Source organism: Lynx canadensis, chromosome A1, assembly GCF_007474595.2.
Source record: "Lynx canadensis isolate LIC74 chromosome A1, mLynCan4.pri.v2, whole genome shotgun sequence".
Taxonomy (NCBI): domain Eukaryota; kingdom Metazoa; phylum Chordata; class Mammalia; order Carnivora; family Felidae; genus Lynx; species Lynx canadensis.
In genome coordinates, this window is record NC_044303.2 from 17,206,559 (window position 1) to 17,225,794 (window position 19,236).

At 40.6% G+C, this 19,236-nt stretch overlaps 2 protein-coding genes across 2 annotated transcripts in view; both read left to right on the forward strand.

The window, feature by feature from the left end:
* Positions 1 to 9,517, forward strand: part of FREM2 (FRAS1 related extracellular matrix 2) — a 158,880-nt gene extending 149,363 nt beyond the window's left edge. The window contains exons 17-20 of the mRNA XM_032593438.1: positions 5,208 to 5,400; positions 7,319 to 7,423; positions 8,835 to 8,962; positions 9,311 to 9,517. Of these exons, the coding sequence (XP_032449329.1) occupies positions 5,208 to 5,400; positions 7,319 to 7,423; positions 8,835 to 8,962; positions 9,311 to 9,517 (633 nt within the window). The remainder of the gene's footprint in view (positions 1 to 5,207; positions 5,401 to 7,318; positions 7,424 to 8,834; positions 8,963 to 9,310) is intronic.
* A 962-nt stretch (positions 9,518 to 10,479) lies between these two features.
* Positions 10,480 to 17,530, forward strand: LOC116738250 (FRAS1-related extracellular matrix protein 2-like). Its single transcript, XM_032594232.1, has 4 exons — positions 10,480 to 10,603; positions 11,462 to 11,649; positions 11,858 to 12,004; positions 13,490 to 17,530. Exons 1-4 carry the CDS (start codon positions 10,519 to 10,521, stop codon positions 14,000 to 14,002), a joined length of 933 nt encoding a protein of 310 aa, XP_032450123.1. The 5' UTR covers positions 10,480 to 10,518; the 3' UTR covers positions 14,003 to 17,530.
* The last annotated feature ends 1,706 nt before the right edge of the window (positions 17,531 to 19,236 follow it).

Here is a 19,236-nt window from a genome sequence, read left to right on the forward strand (position 1 = left end):
TGGCTAGTGGTTACCATATTGGGAAGCACTGATTAGACTATTTACCCAAGGTCTTTTTTTTTTCATTTTTAAAGTTTATTCATTTATTTTTGAGAGAGATAGAGACAGTGTGAGTGGAGGAGGGGCAGAGAGAGAGAGAGAGAGAGAGAGAGAGAGAGAATCCCAAGCAGGCTCCACACCATCAGCACAGAGCCCAATGCGGGGCTCAAACTCACAAAACCATGAGAACATGACCTGAGCCAAAACCAAGAGTCTGACACTTGACTGACTGAGCCACCCGGGCTCCCCTACCCAAGGTCTTTTAATTAAACCACACAGGTTGAAAACAATGATCATTTAAAAATATTTTACAATCTTGTATCTACCCACCTTTATGTGGGATATGTGGTTTGTGCTTATTTCAAAGATTAAAAATTGAAGTAGAATTGTTAGAATGTTATCTGACTACCACTAGTATGGATTTCCCATGGATTGAAATTTCTTTCTATTGCTCCTTTTGTTACCAGAAATATGTCTACATCATCAAGATGGTGGTGTTTGTGAATGTGTAAAGAAGGCTCATCGATCTCAATAGCTTAAAGTCTCAATAAAGCATGTACTTAGCTACCCAGGGGAGATCATTGTTTTAACAAGTTAGAATCTTTAGCCAAGGGATTAGTAGTATTAGCAGTCTACACATCCAGGAACACTTGGAAGAAAGAGGCCTAGGCTTGTGTCCACATAGAAGACTTTCTGAAGTCTTATGAGATCAGAGATGCATAAGGGAGACCCTGGAATGAGGTAGGGTCAATACTGGTCCACAGATTCCTTAGTATTTAGGATAACTTTATGGGATATTTACAATGATAGAATTAGAAATTAACTAAATGACCAATAATAGAATAGTTATGATTACCCACAAGGTAAAAATACTATATAGCCATCAAAAGTCATGTATCTGAAGAATTTTCCTTGTCATGAGAAAATGCTAACAACATTAAGTTAAAAAGCAATATACAAGATAGTATAAATGATATTAAGTTGCTACTATTAAAAATGTGTGTGTATATTGGAGAGAACTAGAAAATTTGGCTATGCACAATGATAACAGACTAATGAACAAGATTTTTCTTTTTAGATGCTTTTAGTTTCCCAGCTTTCCACAGAACTAACATTACTCTCACTTAAAAAAAAACAAAGAAACCATGAGGTGCCTGGGTGGCTCACATGGTTAAGCATCCAACTCTTGGTTTTGATTCAGGTCATGATCTCATGGTCATTGAGATCGAGCCCCGTGTTGGGCTCTGTACTGACAGCGTGAGCCTGCTTGGAATTCTCTCTCTCCCTCTGCCTCTCCCCACTGCCCCCCTGCCATGTACACACACATACTCTCTATCTTAAATAAATAAATAAATAAATAAATAAATAAATAAATAAATTTTTATTGACTACATATTAAAATGTAATATATTTGATATACTGGACTAAGTAAACTATTCCTAAAGTTAGTTTAGCATGTTTCTCTTTACTTTTTTTCTTAATGTTTATTTTTGAGAGAGAGAGAGACAGAGTGTGAGCAGGGGAGGGGCAGAGAGAGTGGGAGATACGGAATCCGAAGCAGGCTCCAGGCTCTGAGCTGTCAGTTCAGAGCCCTATGTGGGGCTTGAATTCACGAACCGCGAGATCATGACCTGGGCCAAAGTCAGATGCTTAACCCACTGGGCCACCCAGGTGCCCCTCCCTTTACTTTTTGAAGTATGGCTACTAGAAAATTTTAAATTACATGTGTGGCTCACGTTATATTTTTATTGGAATAGTGCTGGTCTGGATACTTGAATGTTCGTGCTGATTGTGCTGAATAATCTTGGGCAAGCCAATTGACTTCTTCATGGCTTAATTTCAACACATGTAGAATATAGTCTTGCTTGAGTAAAAGGTGCAAAAGAACAAAGTAAATCTAGATAGGTCTTGTTAATACAATATATACTGCCAACTTCTTTTTTTTTTACGTTTATTTATTTTTGAGACAGAGAGAGACAGAGCATGAACGGGGGAGGGGCAGAGAGAGAGGGAGACACAGAATCGGAAGCAGGCTCCAGGCTCTGAGCTGTCAGCACAGAGCCCGACACGGGGCTCGAACTCACGGACCGCGAGATCATGACCTGAGCCGAAGTCGGTCGCCCAACCGACTGAGCCACCCAGGCGCCCCTATACTGCCAACTTCTATAAGAAGCAGTGCGTATATATACTGCCTACTTCAATAAGGCAATATGTAAGTTGGATGGCTTAAGCTGTATGCCCCAATAAGTGAAGATTTTTTTTTTATTTAAGTTTGTTTATTTAATTTTTTGTTTGAGAGAGAGAGTGTGTGCACGCAGGGGAGAGGCAGAGAGAAAAAGAGAGAGAATCCCAAGCATGCTCTGTGCCATCAGTGCAGAGCCCAATATGGGTCTCGAACCCACCACAAACCATGAGATCATGACTTGAGCTGAAATCAAGAGTCAGGTGTTTAACCTACTGAGTCACCCAGGCACCCCCCAGATAAATGAACAATTAAATCTACTGTGATTTACCTCAACTCTAGTTCCCACCTTAGACAACATTCTGAGTATAATTTTTCTTTTAGAGTATTCACCTTCTTTCCTGTTATTTCCCTCTCCTACCCATCTGACATGGCCCAGCAGAAATTCCTTTGTCCCTTCACCTGACAATACCTCCCCAAATATATACTTGCTGCCCATTATTAGCCACTTAGTAGTGGTAGTGGAAATTGATATCAGTGTTACCTTTTCCAGAGAATTTGCATTTTATATTTTCCCTTCAAATATGGAAGTTAAAGTATCATTTCATTTTGTTGAAAAAACTCAAAACATCCGGAAGGACCCATAAACTCCTATGTCATGTCACAGTTGCTTGAAGAGCATGTACCAGATGTATTTCTTCTAATATAAATAAACACCTTAAAAAGCCCTGTCATACAGGCAGAAAGAAAATTAAGTACTCATTAAGATGACGTCCAAAAGTTAAATTGACCCCATTGCATTCTTCAGTTTTTCTGGAATGAACAGGAGGTGACGTGGGTGATTGACATTGTTCCATTGGCTACGCTTACTCCAGACAGCGGTTCTAAGCAGACACAGAAGACCTGGCCATGATGAGCAAGAAAAGGCAGTCAGATGCTGATTCCATGTCCAGAAATGGCCAAACTCTTAAGTTACCACAAGAACCAATCAAAGAAAATAGAATTAGAGAGCTTTGTGCCAAGTAACTTATTCGTAGGAAGTGAATGCTAGTAGTTCTCTCCAAGATAGTAACATTTGATACATAACATTGGCAAAAATGATTAGCACCTAGAAAGTTTAATTGGAAACTCATGCCTAAAGCCTAATTTTTAAAAGTTTATTAAAATCACAGGATGAAATATTAATCTTAATTTTCAGTGGAATATACATTGACTTAGTCACTCTCCTTTACACTGAGTATTAAAATTGCACTACAAGATCCAGTTCTCATTAACTGCAATGATATCGACACTTCACAAAAATAATCTCAAAGGACTTTGGTTGCAAGGCCCCCCTTCTGCAGGCCGGGCTAGCAGATGATGGGGAATGCTAGCCACTACACAGCTAGGAATCAAATCATTTGCTTGGATGATGGTTTCCTTTTTACATATTTTTGCTGGCAATTCACATCATCATTTTTGTGATTTAAGGAGTTTATTTTTTAGTCTATGATAAAGTGATAAATTATTGCTCTCATGATTCATATTATTCACCAACACATGTCTATGATCCCTGTTGCCATTCATTGTGGAAGGAGAATTAGAGTGGTATCAGAAAGCCCAGCTGGAACTTCTCAAGAGTATGATCTGACTTAAGTCTGTTTCCTCTTGTGTAGAAGAGGATATTTGCCCAGCTATTCTGCAAAGCTGTTTTGAGACTGAAGTATGATAACGTTGGTTAGGTGATCTTAGGACCGCCCTCAGCTTTGTTTGGAATGTGATGAGGTGTGATAGAGTAGAAAAGCACAGGTCAAAGGCTGGGCTCCAGTAATGGCAGGGGCCACTGAGGAGGCTTAAAGAATTCTGTGAGAAATGTATTTCTTTGAGCCTTAACTTTCCTCTCTCTCTTTTTCTATGCATCATCTATCGATCCATCCATCCAATGACCCATCCATCCATCCATCCAAGCATCTATCCATCCAACCATCCACACATACATATAAATATAATTATGAGGGAGATTAAAAGTATTAAATGGCTTTTATTGTGAACCTAGGGGCTCAACAAATAAATATTAGTTTATCCTATATTAGTCCTAGCCCACCTGCAAAATACCTGAAGAAGGAAAGTATAAAATTCCAAGCAGTTCACTTCATTTCAACCAATTATTTTTGAGACATATTAAGTGTTACATGTCATTACTAAACATATTTGCTTCTAGGTCTTTCCTGCTTTATTTTATCTTCCTTTAGTAATTTAATAGTATCTTACAGCAGTATTATTCATAATAACTCAAAACAGGAAGTAACCTAGATGACCGTCAAGTGATGAACAGCTAAATATGTGTGGCTTATGCGTAAAATGGTAGGCTATTCAGAAATAAAAGTATTGACATGTGCAGCAACATGGATGCACCTTGGAAACATAAGTGAAAGAAACCTGTCAAAAAAGACTGCATATTGTTATGATTCCATTTATATGAAAAGTCCAGGATTGACAAATACATAAAGACAGAAAATAGGGCTAGTGGCTGCCAAAGATTTGGAGGGGGAGGGAATAAAAGAATGACTTCTAATGAGTTTGGGATTCCCTTTGGAGGTGATGAAAATGTCCTAAAATTGACTGTGTTGAAAATTCCACCTCTCCCTGAATATATTAAATACTGTGGATTTGTCCACTTTAATAGGTGAATTACATGGTGTGTGTACTGTATCTTAATAAAGCTGTTACAAAACAGAAAAGACTGTGTAGGCATAATATGCTCAAAACAATGGAATTCACCTTCAAGATTTCTGCCGCATATCCTTTGTTGCAAAGGAAGGTACTGTAGTAACAACTATTTAATTGCTCCTTAATTAAGTGAGGGGACAGTAGTGTAAATGTTGTCACTTCCTTTCCTCAGTGGCTACTAAAAATCTTTCGCTGAGTGGAGACAACAGCTTGTACAAAATTAGACTCCTCTAATTAACCCTGAACCATGTTGATAGGTACAATTTTATTGTTTCAGGTCCTAAATCTAGTACAGTCGTATGTGACCCTTCGAGTGCCTCTGTACGTTTCCTACGTGTTCCATTCTCCTGTTGGGGTAGGAGGCTGGCAACATTTTGACTTGAAGTCAGAGCTCCGTCTGACTTTTGTGTATGACACTGCCATCTTGTGGAATGATGGAATCGGCAGCCCACCAGAAGCGGAACTCCAAGGTGGGTTAATAATTTGGAAAACTTGTTTTCTTACCCATTTGAATTACTTAAGAGGAATTTTTACTCTAGCTTAAACTAATGGAAGTGACCTTCAATATACTTTATATTAAATATTTTAAGATTATTTCGTCATGGAAAAACTAAATCGTATCAATCCTCCAAATTTTGCATAATATGTGCCTGCTAAATATAACATATATATTTCATGGATATTTAATCCTTACAGTTCATTTTACAGTCAACATGTTTCCTAGATTCTAGAAAATGCATAGAGGAAGTTCCAGTTGAACATAAGAAATGGCACCTCTTGGCTCAGGGAGTGCCTGGGTGGCTCAGTTGTTTACGTGTCTGAGTCTTGATCTCAACTCAGGTCTTGATCTCAGGGTTGTAAGTTCAAGCCCTTGTTGGGCTCCATGTGGGGCATGGAAAAGAGAAAGAAAGAAAGAGAAAGAAGAAAGAAAGAAAGAAAGAAAGAAAGAAAGAAAGAAAGAAAGAAAGAAAGAAAGAAAAAGAAAGAAAGATAGATGGAGGGAGGAAGAGAGGGGAAGGAAGGAAGGAAGGGAGGGAGGGAGGAAGGAGAGATATCTTGGATCCTCGTTCTGGCTCCACAACTAACTAGCTGTGTGATCTTGAACATACTCCTTAACCTTTGTGGCCCTCAGTTTCTTCTGAAAGATAAGCTAGACCTCCAGTATTCTTTTTATTTTAAAATTCTATTATTCTATGATATTTTAGCTGAATGTTTTGGAACAGTGTAGTAAGTACAACTACCTCCTGAGCCCATAAGCATCTGCAAATCTTTCTTTCAGTCTCCACGTCAGAAGTATAATTCAAGGTCCACAAGCATAAAGCTAATTACTATTAGTAGGATGAGTACCGTTTCTTTTCAGGCCCATGCTGCTCTTCTGGTTCCATGCCTATCTGGGCATCATGCCTGCATTACTTACTGTGAGCCAGGAGGAAAATACTATTGACAGTGCATCAAAATTTGCCATCTTAAGCACAGTAAAATCGCCTTAAAGCTATGTGATAGGTAATATGTGCACCCTGAGTGGTCATTCCAGGTTATTTTACATTTTCATGTTTTAATTCTGTATTTTGCCTTAGAAAATGCATATTTAAGTACATTTTAATGTGGATCCATGCAAGGGTTCTCAAGGATTACATGAGGATCTCATGTTTCCTTCTTTCCTTTTAGAAAAAAATTTTTTAATGTTTTTATTTTATCTTTGAGAGAGAGAGAGAGACAGTGTGAGCCAGGGAGGAGCAGAGAGAGGAGACACAGAATCTGAAGTAGGCTCCAGGTTTCTGAGCTGTCGGCACAGAGCCTGATGCGGGCCTAGAACTCAAGGACCATGAGATCATGACCTAAGCCGAAGTCTCAGTATCTGGAACAAACGACCTCAACCGACTGAGCCACCCAGGAGTTTCCTTCTTCTATCTGGAACCAACTTTGGTCACACTGCTAACAGTCTTGGAAAAGCTCCGGAGTTTTTATTAAGCCCGTAAAATTCGGAATCATTCTGGAGAACACAAACCCACTTCTGTGTCCAAACCTTCAACATTTCACAATTTTACTGTGTCCCTCAATTTACAGCTTCATTTATGTAGACTAATGCTTTTGGGGGGGGGGGGGAATCTTGGTCTATTATAATCAATCTGTATATTTCATAGTGACCTCTCTCACGTTCCCTGATTCTATTTTGCCTCCCTTCTAGACATCTTTTCTTGTCAGAAAACAAAACAAAACAAAACAAAATACTTTTGCGTCTCTTATCACTCAGAATTCTTCCGATAGCACCCCTTGGCTAGAATGTTTAAAGATGAGACCATTCTGACTTCAAATTTGGAAGAAATCCTGCCCATCAGAAGTCCCAGGTCATCCATATTTCCATTCTTGCGCACTCTCCCCATGTAGGTTCTCTCTATCCCACCAGCATGCGCATCGGCGAAGAGGGGCGCTTGGTCGTGAACTTCAAGACGGAGGCTCAGTTCCACGGCTTGTTTGTACTCTCCCACCCGGGTAAGCCCTGTAATCCACTAACAGCCATGCCCTAGACAGCAGGATACAGATTTCCCACACCCACAAGTGCCGTGTTTCAGCATGCTTCCCCGGGAGGTCTGAAACCCTCCTTTCAAATGAATTATCACTGTGACTTACCTGCAGGGTGCCTGAGAATTGCTCAGCTCCCTCTCATCAGCTACATAGTCATCATTATGTACGTAGATTTTTGGAGAAAACGCAAAAGGGTTAAAGTAAATTTAAAAGAAAATTCTGAGTTCATTTTTGGTGGAGTCTGCCTTGGATAAAGAGCCTAGCAACAACAACCCATTCTCTGCTTCAATTCTGTTGTATGAGAAGTGGAATTTTAGGTCGTTTGTTCGGCGAGCCCTTCTCCGTTCACAATTATTTTCTAGACACTGTAAGAAACCTTTGTAACAGAGGCAGAAGTGGCACTTCAGTGTGATACTTACATTTCAGACATGGTAACTAATTATCTTTAATAAGGATTGGCTATGTCATTTTACTAACTGTGACAGCAGATTGTGGTTTGAATATCAACGAGGAGGCAGTCACTGAAGTCTTATGTCCAGGCCTTTTTTTTTTTTTTTTTATAAAGGACATTTCATTAGACATCTTTTTTTATTTGATTCTCCATATCACTAAATTGGTTTTGCGTATTGTCCCTTTGACAACTGTTGTCAGATTGGGAGGGGAAAATAGTTCACTTACTGTCTTCTCCTTCCTTCCTTTTTCTGGGTTTGAGCTCTAAACAAAGGAGAGAATAGGGCTGAAATTCAGAAGAGAAAGAGGGTTCATTGTAGTTTTATGAGACTGAGCCGCAAGAAAAACAGACCCAAAAAGGCTCATTTTGCTTTATTATAATTGACAGTTCTGGAAAATAAAATTTCTTGGTCTTTACAGGTCCCTTCCACATGTCTACCTTTCTAATAAACTGAATCTTTGTTTAGACACAATTACAGACAATCTAAGTAAAATTAGATTCCACTTATAAATTGGGTTTTCCCGGCTGTGTGGATGCTAATAGACGAAAACTCAGCTCATAGCCCCGGTGCACAATAAATGCATTCACATCAGCTTTTATTGCCCTGCTGCCTCTCCCTGGAAAGTAGCCCTGAACTGTTGGAGCACAATTATCTGCACAAGTATCTCTTGATAGAATTATAAAGTGGAAAAAGGCACTGAATTAGGAATCAGAGGGCACACATCCCAGCTGTGTGATCTTGGGAGAGTCACCATAATCAGTCTCAGCCCGGTTTCTCGGGGACAAAATGAGGACAATTATACCAACACTGTGACTCTGAAAGCTTGGTGTTAAAAGCAAGCAATGTACGATAAGTTACTTTGAAAGCTCTAATGTGGTATGTACTCTTTTAACTACTATACCATTATTATAATGGCACTTTTCTAGCATCCTTCACGAGCTCAATGATCATGTCGGCTGACCATCCAGGCCTGACCTTTTCCCTGCGCCTCATAAGGAGTGAACCCACCTATAACCAGCCAGTACAGCAATGGAGCTTTGTCTCTGACTTTGCCGTAAGTGACTCCGGCTCTTACTTAAGTTTGCTTTTCTGCTGCCTTTGATTACACCTCAGATTCTTTTTTTTTTTTTTAATGTAGTTTATTGTCAAGTTGGCTAACATACAGTGTGTACAGCGTGCTCTTGGTTTGGGGGGTAGATTCCCATGGTCCGTCGCTTCCATACAATACCCGGTGCTCATCCCAACGAGTGCCTTCCTCAATGCCCGTCACCCATTTTCCCCTCTCCCCCGCACCACCCCCCCATCAACCCTGTTTGTTCTCTGTATTTAAGAATCTCTTACGGTTGGCCTCCACCTCAGATTCTTACATGAAGAACATAAACGTCCTCTTTTCTCCTCAAAGGTGCGTGACTATTCGGGGACCTACACCGTAAAGCTGCTGCCATGCACCATTCCGTCGAATCAAGAGTACCGCCTGCCAGTCACCTGCAACCCCAGAGAGCCTGTCGCCTTTGACCTTGACATACGGTTCCAACAGGTGCGCCTTTTGGAGTTATTTTCCCCTGACTTACAGAATCCCATTTTATTAAGGTCACGGTCTTCTCAGTAAAAATAAATAAATAAATTCACCCAATGACTTTAATTCTCACATGCCAAGAAAAAAAGGAAGTCAGACAAGAAGGAAGCAAGAAAGGAAGGAAAGAGGAAAGAACTGCCCTTTATCTGGCATTGGTTCAGGATATGCAACTCAGAGTTGAGGAGTATGCAAGGGTTGGGGCACCTGGGTGGCTCAGTCGGTTGAGCGTCCGACTTCAGCTCAGGTCACGATTTCACCGTTTGTGAGTTCAAGACCCACTTCAGGCTCTGGACTGACAGATTGGGGTCTGCTTCTAATTCTCTGTCTCCCTCTCTCTCTGCCCCTCCCCCGCTCGCACAAGCTTTCCCTCTCTCTCTCTCTCTCTCTTTCTCTCTCTCTTTCAAAAATAAATAAACATTAAAATTTTTAAAAAAGTATAGAAGGGGTTTTTTTGTTTGTTTTTTGTTTTTGTTTTTCTTATGTGATCTTGTCTCCTCCTGGAGTTTGCTGCCTTGAGGTCTGAGAATTTTCCCAAGAGTTCTTCTGCACTTCTTTATCTTATTCTTGATCTTCAAGGAAAGTAAATATCCTATAGTTCATGCCACCTCAAAGGGCCTAACTGCCATTATATATTAAAAGACAGGTGATGGCACTTTTTGTTCGAGAACTTCTATTAAGAGCTGGCCTTCCACTGACCTTGATATACCCTGTTACACCAATGGAAAAGAACTCAAGCAGTGCTATTTAGTCCCAGCCAAAAAATTTCACTTCACCAGGTCTGCCTTCTCAAGAAAGACAGAGCCAGTGTTATAATTACCTTCATTAGTTTGGTTGGGTGTGAAAATCGCAGTGCAGGCTTTAGGACTCCGCAGGTCCATGTACACAGCTGTGTCCGTGCGTGTGTGTGTGTGTGTGTGTGTGTGTGAATAATGTATTTATGCACCACCAGAACAATCAACAACACGTAAAAGGGCTTTTACGCTTGGTTTCAGGTCAGCGACCCGGTAGCAGCTGAGTTTAGCTTGAACACCCAAATGTACCTACTCTCCAAGAAGAGTCTCTGGTTGTCTGATGGATCCATGGGATTTGGGCAAGAGAGTGATGTCGCCTTTGCAGAAGGTATCATTTCACAAGGGGGACACCTGCTCTGTTTGCCATTGCATCTGTTGGGCTTTGCTCTCTGGGGGTCATGTTTGAGAGGGGAAATTGTAACCCCTGCTATGGTTATGAGAATACCACTGGGTCTTTGCCACTCTGACAGGGATGGGGTAGGGCCACTGAAATTGTATGTGTGTTATTGGACGGTTTTTCTTCTGGGGAAATAAAGAATTTATTTCTATGTCCCTTACCTAAGTGACTTTTGGAACAAATCTAGGTTTGTTTTCTTCAGTCTTTTCTCAAGGTGCATAGATTCAAATCCTACAGCTACTTGAGATTATAAATGCCTCATGGGCAAGGGTTATGGCTGTCTTGTTCAGTGATGTCTTTCTAACACCTAGCAAAATGCCTAACATGCATGGCAGGAGTTTAGTACTAGCTGTGAAAAAGATGATTGAATACCAGGGAATTTCCCTAAACTCTCTTTCAAAATCAAATAAAGCTAACCCAGCTTTTTATGGATATTCCTTTTTTATAGACTTTATTAGTCTGCGTCTTGGCAAGTAATTTGTTTATCTAAAGCAGGCTTTAGCCACAGTGGAATATTATGAATATTAAACCATAGGCCAAGCCTGGAGGTTTTTCCTGCTACCGGCCGAGCACGGGAGGGTCAATAAATCTTCAGTCACATGTAGTCAGTTCTCAAAGTGGTGTTAGCCTGGGAGCATGTGAGATCCTGAAGGTCTTCCAATATTCGATGCCAGATTAGGAAAAGAAGGAAATACCCTCTGGTGGCATTCCTGTCACAAATTATTTGCAGTGTCACATAGACACATTTTGCCATGTAACAGAAATAACATTGCCACGTCTCTGTTTCAGGTGATATAATTTATGGTCGAGTCATGGTAGATCCTGTCCAGAATCTAGGTGATTCCTTTTACTGCAGCATTGAGAAGGTGTTCCTGTGCACTGGAGCTGATGGCTATGTTCCCAAATATAGTCCCACGAATGCAGAATATGGCTGCTTAGCTGATTCTCCTTCGCTCCTGTATAGATTTAAAATTGTGGTAAGTGCTTTGACCCAAACAATGAACTAGGTAGACACTCAAAGTCAAGTGTTTTTGCCTGATGTTTAAAAACAATAGCATCTTTTCGAATGAAACCAAATGGTGACATTTTATACTTATACTGGCACAAAACTAAACGAAAGAAACACTCTGTACTTGCAAAAGTTGTCATTAGCTACAGCACTCCTCATTCTCTTGTTGCTTAAAGGACAAAGCTCAGCCAGAGACACAAGCCACCAGTTTTGGAAATGTCCTGTTTAATGCCAGACTAGCAGTGGATGACCCTGAAGCTGTTCTCTTAGTGAATCAGCCTGGATCCGATGGGTTTAAAGTCGACTCAACAGCACTCTTTCAGGTGGGCCAATAACAAGCCACTTACAACAGCTCCACGAGGACATTCAGGTTACTTAATATCAGAATGCCCCAGATGTCTTCTATTAAATGGCAGTGACAGTAATATTGCAGAAGTCATAGTAACATTAAATAAGGTAAGGTAGGTAAGCCCCACAGGACCATATTGAGCACATGGTGAGCATTCTGTAAACTCTCATTGTTATTTTTATTAATGCCTCAACATTACTTTAGGTCCATGTGTAAAGAAGACCCTCATTCAGCCCAGAATATAAATCTAAGTCTGATGGTTGGGAACTCTGCTTTTCTTCTTCAAAACTTCCTTCCTGTCGACTTTCCATGACCATCTTTATTAGAGTGATCTTGTAAGAAACGCTGGATTCCAAAAAACAAGTGGGCACTGCTCATAAATCTCCACGCCCAAAGACTTTATAAACTAGGACAGGATGTCCTAACCTAGAGGTAGATGGTAAAGAGACCCACATGACCATAACACTGAGCAGACAATTGAGAAAAATTCAGAGATGTGTTCCCACTGTGAATCCTTGGGGGAGCAAGTACACCTTTTAGGAAATTTACTGAAAATTGTCCAGACAGGATGGGCTGCAGAAACACATTATCTTTATTCAACCCTAAAGGAAGAATCTTAAGGAAGTATATTTGTTGTTCTGAGTACTTTTTTAAAATTATTTTTACTGTTAACACTCAAAGCATTTGACCCCTTCTAAATCCTGAAAGTTTCAAAAAACCATCAGAAAATCCCTTCTTTTCACAGGCCCTGGAAAAGCAGAAAAACTGACCTCTTCTACGGTCTTGTGTGTAAATATGCAGCAAGACAAATCGGACACGAGTCCTGAGGGTCAGAAGGTCTGAGTTCTAGTCCTGCCTCTGCCACTAGTTGAGGGACACGAGCAAGTTACTGCTGTGCATTCTTGTTTACTCGTTGTTGAGATGAATAAGTTAAGCTGTGTGATATTTAAAGCTCTTTACAGCTCTGACGTTCAATGGCTACAAGTCACAGATGACCAAATACTTACCGGCACATCCTCCCTCAAGAGTTGCACAAAATATTTGAGAGTGCTCTACACAAAGCCTTGTACGTACTATACGTGCAAAAATAGTCAGTAGATTCCAGGGCGCCTGGGTGGCTCAGTCAGATAAGCATCTGACTTCAACTCAGGTCATGATCTCACCGTTCGTGGGTTCAAGCCCCACGTCGGGCTCTGTGCTGACAGCTCAGAGCCTGGAGACTGCTTGGGATTCTATGCCTCCCTCCCTCTCTCTCTGTCCCTCCCCTGCTCGCATTCATCAGATCTCTCTCTCTCAAGAATAAATAAACGTTAAAAAAATTTTTTTGAAATAGTAGATTCCTTTTGCAGACTAAAGTCTATTATCAGTTATTGTCTCTGCCATTAACTTCTCTTGCAATAGTCATGCAGGAGGTTGGTATGGTATTTAATTTTCTAACAAACAGAGCTGTGTTTTCTAGGTGGCTCTGGGCCGAGAGTGGTACATACACACCATCTACACAGTGAGATCGAGAGACAACGCCAATCGAGGTATTGGCAAAAGAAGCGTGGAGTACCAGCACCACTCTTTGGTGAGTTCAGGGAAGCCCGGGGCAGGTACCAAAGGCCGGAAGAAGAGGGAGATGAGGAGCCCACCCCCGCTGGCCTGGGAAATAGGTGCTGAAAACAAGCGGGGAACGAACATCCAGCACGTCGCCCTGGACCGCACCAGCAAGAGGCAGATCCCCCGCGGGAGAGTTCCTCCTGATGGCGTCCTCCCCCGGGAGCTCAACCCTCCCAGCTCTGAGGTCAGCCTGGTCACGGTGGTGGGAGGCGTCGCCGTGGGGTTACTCACCCTCTGCCTTGCCGCCATCACAGTGACGATGTGCAAGAGCAAGAAGGGCGCCCGGAGAAAGGACGCCCTGAAGGGCTCGGGCAGCAGCAAGCCCATGATGCCCCCCCAGAGCCACCGCAACGACAGCTCGGAGGTTTGATGACCACAGGTGGATTCAGCCTTTTCCTCAAGTGCCTCGGAAAGACGATAGAAACCCAAATGCTTCCGTAAACAGCAGAGCTTTGGGGACTTCTGCTACGAAGCTGCTCAGAGGACCTGACCGGACTACTGAACTTGGATTTGAATTCTGTCTACTCTTTCATGCGTCACAGAACAAATTCAGACCGCAGACCGCATCTTTCTTCTTGCCCAAAAGGCAACCTACGCAGAGCCAGCGATGGACCGCCAGGGATGTACTTCACGTTTAGGCATTTTCTCCACACAGTGGAGACAAATCTATTCAGAGGTGCTACAGACTCCGTCAGAAGTTTAAGAGGAGTCTATTGTTGCTATGTTAGTCTGAACCTTGAAGGTGCAATTATCACATCATTTATTCACTGCCTAACAGTTTATTACTAGGACGGTTTAATTGCTAGTCTGAAAGGATGATAAACACACTGTTTATTATGACAAGTTTTCTAACAGGCGAAGACAGCACAGAAGTATGACCAGGGATAGCTCAACCCATAATTCACCTCTTCTACTACATGGGAGGGAATGGAAGGAAAGAGAGAGGGAAGTAACTGACTAGTTTGGATTTGAATTATGGTGCCCTTGTTTTATTTGCTTATTTAATTTTAAATTAAACCAAAGAATATGTTCCATCTGGAAGAGATTGTTGAAGAAAGACTTTGCTGTTATATAGTGAGAAGTAGTCGAGTTCTTGCATGGTAGTATACCTAATTGGTGCTCAGCATTTGTGGGAAATGAGAGGGTTGGTGGCGTTTGGATGATGAAGAAATGCTATAGCGTTAGATTTGCATTTATAAGACAATGTTCTCTAAGAACTGAGCCTAGATATTTGCAGTATTGAACCCACAGATGATAATGAAAAATATCATTACAGGTGGTGGAGGGAGAAAGTGATATTTATTAGCATAACGTGTTTAACCAAAGTGCCTCTATACACATTTTATAGAACATTTTGCCAGATGACATCTGAGGTTAACCCTCAGAGTAGCACAATCACATAACAATGTCCAGAACTCGAACTGGCCATAGGACATTTCATTAACTTGCTAATCAGCATCTGGTCTCAGCCAGGGGACTCTCTGCCACTGTCATTCCAGAGGTGGTCTTGGAGGTGCCTTCTTCTTCTTTGATCCAGGAGGAGAGTAGCATTCTGTGACATCTGCAATTCAGGGAGCTGGTGCAGTGCGATCCCTGAGTATCTGAAAATGTAATGCTTAACACCGCTTACAGTGTTAAAAACCAAGAAACATAGGGAGCTTGCTTGGCAAGGCTCCTGTCACCTTTCTGGGAAAAAAAAAAAAAATGTGCTTTTACCAAATGGCAGAGATTTCGGTTGGAAAGGGAAGGAAAATGTCAGTGGTCTAATGACCAATCTTCCAAAAGCTAGTAAATGTATTTCAAGCAAAAAGAAGGTCAGGACAAAAAGAACCATGCCTAAAGACTAACCAACCCTCAAATGTCGCCTGGAATCCCCTTTCACTTGCATCCATAGCCTGGCCACACTGGACATCTAGTGGAATGGATCTTACCTGGTGTCTGTGAGCACCAACCATCTCTTTATTGGAAAGAAAAAAAAAAGAATCTACACTGGTGCTGAGAGAGGTGAGAAGTGTCTGATACTCGCCTCTCTTCTTTTGGGCAGCTCTGCACTTGACATTCAAAGTCTTTCAAAGAACATGGTGGACCGTAGTCCCCTTCCATTGGGGAATTTACAAATGTCACCTATTACTCAAAGGTGTCCCCCCACCCTGGGACTTACATAAAGTACTGGATGGCCCAGGAGTTCAGTTGTCAAATAAACATCAGTGCTTTCTTAATTGTCCCCTTTCCTTTTGCTTCGCATTCTGGCAGATGCTTGGCTACTTCTTCAGTTATCTCGTAACTAGTATAGGCATAAGCATGAATGACGCAGCTTCAAATGTGTGGACTTCTCGTGACTTAGCATGGGGTTCAATTCACTTAGATAGTGAGAGCAAGCACCCTCAATTGACCTTATGCTACTTTGGTAGCTTGGGTGCTTCAGAGCCTACCGTGCGGTCTTGGGCGTCTCTGTCGCTGAGTGTAGTAATTAGCGAAGCATCGTTACAACGTGTCTGTTTTGAGCCCTTGGGCCACACTGGCTTTGTACCAAACTTCACTCCACAATTAGTTTTTCTAGTGAGATTGCCATATATAAATTGGAGAGTTTATAAAATACAGAACATGTCCATCCTTTTCCTAATAAAGAAGTTTCTTCCTCTCCACCCATTTCCTTCTCTCTTTCTCTCCCTTCCTGTCTTCTTCTTTTCCTTCCTCCCCTTGAAAACAGAGAGTCTGTGGGAAGTAGGCAGATACAGCTTTCTTAAGTATAAAGTGTTTGGATTTCAGCATTATTTCTTTTGTATCTATTCACTTAATATGTGATTTAATATACATTAATCATAAAAACTCTTTTTAGTGGAAGAAAGAATCCGGCAAAATGCTTTATTGTTCAATAAAGCAGACCCTTTTTTTCAATATTTTGTTTTTAGAGAATCATGCTGGTATTATCAGATCCAATTACATAAAATAACTTCCCATAGACAACAGGATGTAGCTATAATAGCTCCTTAGGTGCTCAGTAGCTTCCGACCCTAATTAAAACAAGATTTTCTCGATGTTGCATAGTAAACCCAAAACACAAGTATATATATATATATATATATAGAGAGAGAGAGAGAGAGAGAGAGCCTTAGTAGCTCCCCTAGCATATGAACTATGAAGAATTAAAATACGTAATTATGTTTTAATCATGGTTTTACTTATTCCAGTTCATTCCCTCTGTTAACATTTACTAAATGCTTTCCTAGAATTAGCCACTTTGAGAGATTACACAGAAACCAAGATATCCTCCCTGCTCTCAGGCAGGTTATGCTCAAATGTGGCATTTCTCTTAGTCTAAAGGAATCAAGATTTACATTAGGTCCTCCCCTGGACCAGGAACACACCAGGCGTATCTGTGAACCACAATTTAAAAATCTCTCCAGAGCGCTGACAGTGGCTCTAATCTTTTTCATCTGAAAGAACCCCACATGTTATAGATCATTCTGATTGTGGATCTCATGCAAAATGTTTCAGATCAATAATTTAATGGAATTGCCCTTCAGAAATCTACACAGAGAAGGTACGTTGCAGGGATGTGGATAGCCTTGTATATCCTTTTCCTCTGAATGGAAGACATGCCTACTTTATTCCAAGAATGGGATATAACACATAAACTCTTGTTCCAGTCCGTGAATATCCCCAATACCTCCTGAAGTGCACCCTTCCACAAGCCTCCACAATGTTTGAATAGTATGAGTAAAGGCCAACTGAAATTCTGCCATGCTACTGCATAGCATTTGTGATAAGAAGGACGGATTCTAGGCTCAGTACGAAGGGATTTAGTTCTATATGCAGCAAACAACTTCTTTATCAAGTTCTCTTACCTCTAAGTCTTTCCCAGGGAACCGACTCCAAGGTCCATTTTAAAAATGGAAATGGAGGGGCGCCTGGGTGGCTCAGTGGGTTAAGCGTCTGATTTCAACTCAGGTCATGATCTCATGGCTTGTGGGTTCATGCCCCACAGCGGGCTCTGTGTTGACAGCTCAGAGCCTTGAGCCTGCTTCAGATTCTGTGTCTCCCTCCCTCTCTGCCCCTCCCCTGCTCATGCTCTCTCTTTCAAAAATAATTAAACATTAAAAGAAATAATAAAAAGAAATAAAAATGAAAATGGACCTCTATGAGAATCATGGAGTCTTTCCTCGTACAAATTGGTGCTAAGGGTTAAAATAGTCCTAGATGGAGAAATAATAAAGTAGCAATAACAGCAGTATGTAATGACATTTAGATTTTTGAAGTTGGAAATTTGATTTCTGCTACTCTTTTGAAAATATCTATTTAGTTTTGGCTGAGAAACCAATTTAGTCCTTTAAAAAGAAAAAGAAGAAAATATCTCTAAAGATGCAAATGTTTTACAAATTTGAAATTTACATAATTGTATTCATTTGAAAACAAGTGAGCTATGATTCTTTGAACAGCTTTCATCTCTTGTAGCCATGATAGCAATAACAAAAGGAAGAAAACAGGTGTCTTTACTAACCCTAGGGCAAACGATGAATAGGGCTTAAATGTTCAATCAGTCCCACTGCAATGCCTCAGAAATGTGCGAGTTGGCAGGAAACTATAAATACTACTATTATCTTGCACACACACAGCCACATGTGCATCTAAAAACAACCAAAGATCTCATTTCTAGAAAAAAAGATGGCCCTAACTACAGCTTGAACTGAAATGGTTCACATGGAGATTTTCGAGAAGGTCAACAGAATGGTTATTTGTATAAACATACTATTGTGGGAAGTTTCTTGGACATTAGTTCAAAGGTTGATATGTTTCGTTAAGATTTTTTCCTGGTATTGATTCTAGTGTTGCCTGGTAAAGATGTAAACACTTTCAGAAAATATTATCTATAGGTTCAGAGTTTCTCTCACTGTCTAGTTCTCCTTGTTGCCATGTCCTTTGATGTTAAGAACAAAAGACAGATTTTGGTAGTTATTTTGATTTTAATAAGGCATTTAAACATAGAAGTTCATGGTATTTTCTATAGTTTTTTTTACCAGAAAGATTATACAGAAAGTTTTTAAGTAAAGAATGCTGATTCCCTCTTGAACTAAAGTTGATAAAACAAACTCTACTAATGTCATCCTCATTCTGATTTAATTTTATTGGGGAAAAAAAATCAGAATATTGAATTTGCAGACTTTTAAATAGTGTTGCTTTCTTATCTTTCAAGTACATTTTATTACTTTTTCCCTGATATTTGTTTGTGTGTGGTTTTTTTTAGTATTGTGTTTTAGTAAAAATCAACATTAAAAAAAAAAAAAACTTGCTCTAGCAATGACATCTACTCCTTCCTTCCTTGGTTCCTTCCTCCCTTCCTTCCTTCCCTCCTTCCTTGGTTCCTTTCTTCATGGACTAGGTTTTTTTTCTTCCTCTGAGATTTGTTTATTATTCTTCCTGTAATGCTTCACTTTTAGTTTTGAAACCATTGCCATTTTCACTACGTAATTAACATATTCTTATCCATCCAAAAGCTAGTAGGTGAGCATAAGACATGTGCACTGTCCTTTGTTTATAAAATGTTAAGGCTTTTGGATGAAGGAAAGAACTCCCTTCAAAAGATCAAAAGCATCATATTGAATA

What these genes read in the sequence shown, in the direction of transcription:
- LOC116738250 (XM_032594232.1), top strand. Translation starts at nt 10,519, where the DNA reads ATGTACCTACTCTCCAAGAAGAGTCTCTGGTTGTCTGATGGATCCATG. An exon ending in TGATGTCGCCTTTGCAGAAG is followed by an intron (nt 10,604 to 11,461) that starts GTATCATTTCAC and finishes TCTCTGTTTCAG; the next exon opens with GTGATATAATTTATGGTCGA. An exon ending in TGTATAGATTTAAAATTGTG is followed by an intron (nt 11,650 to 11,857) that starts GTAAGTGCTTTG and finishes TGTTGCTTAAAG; the next exon opens with GACAAAGCTCAGCCAGAGAC.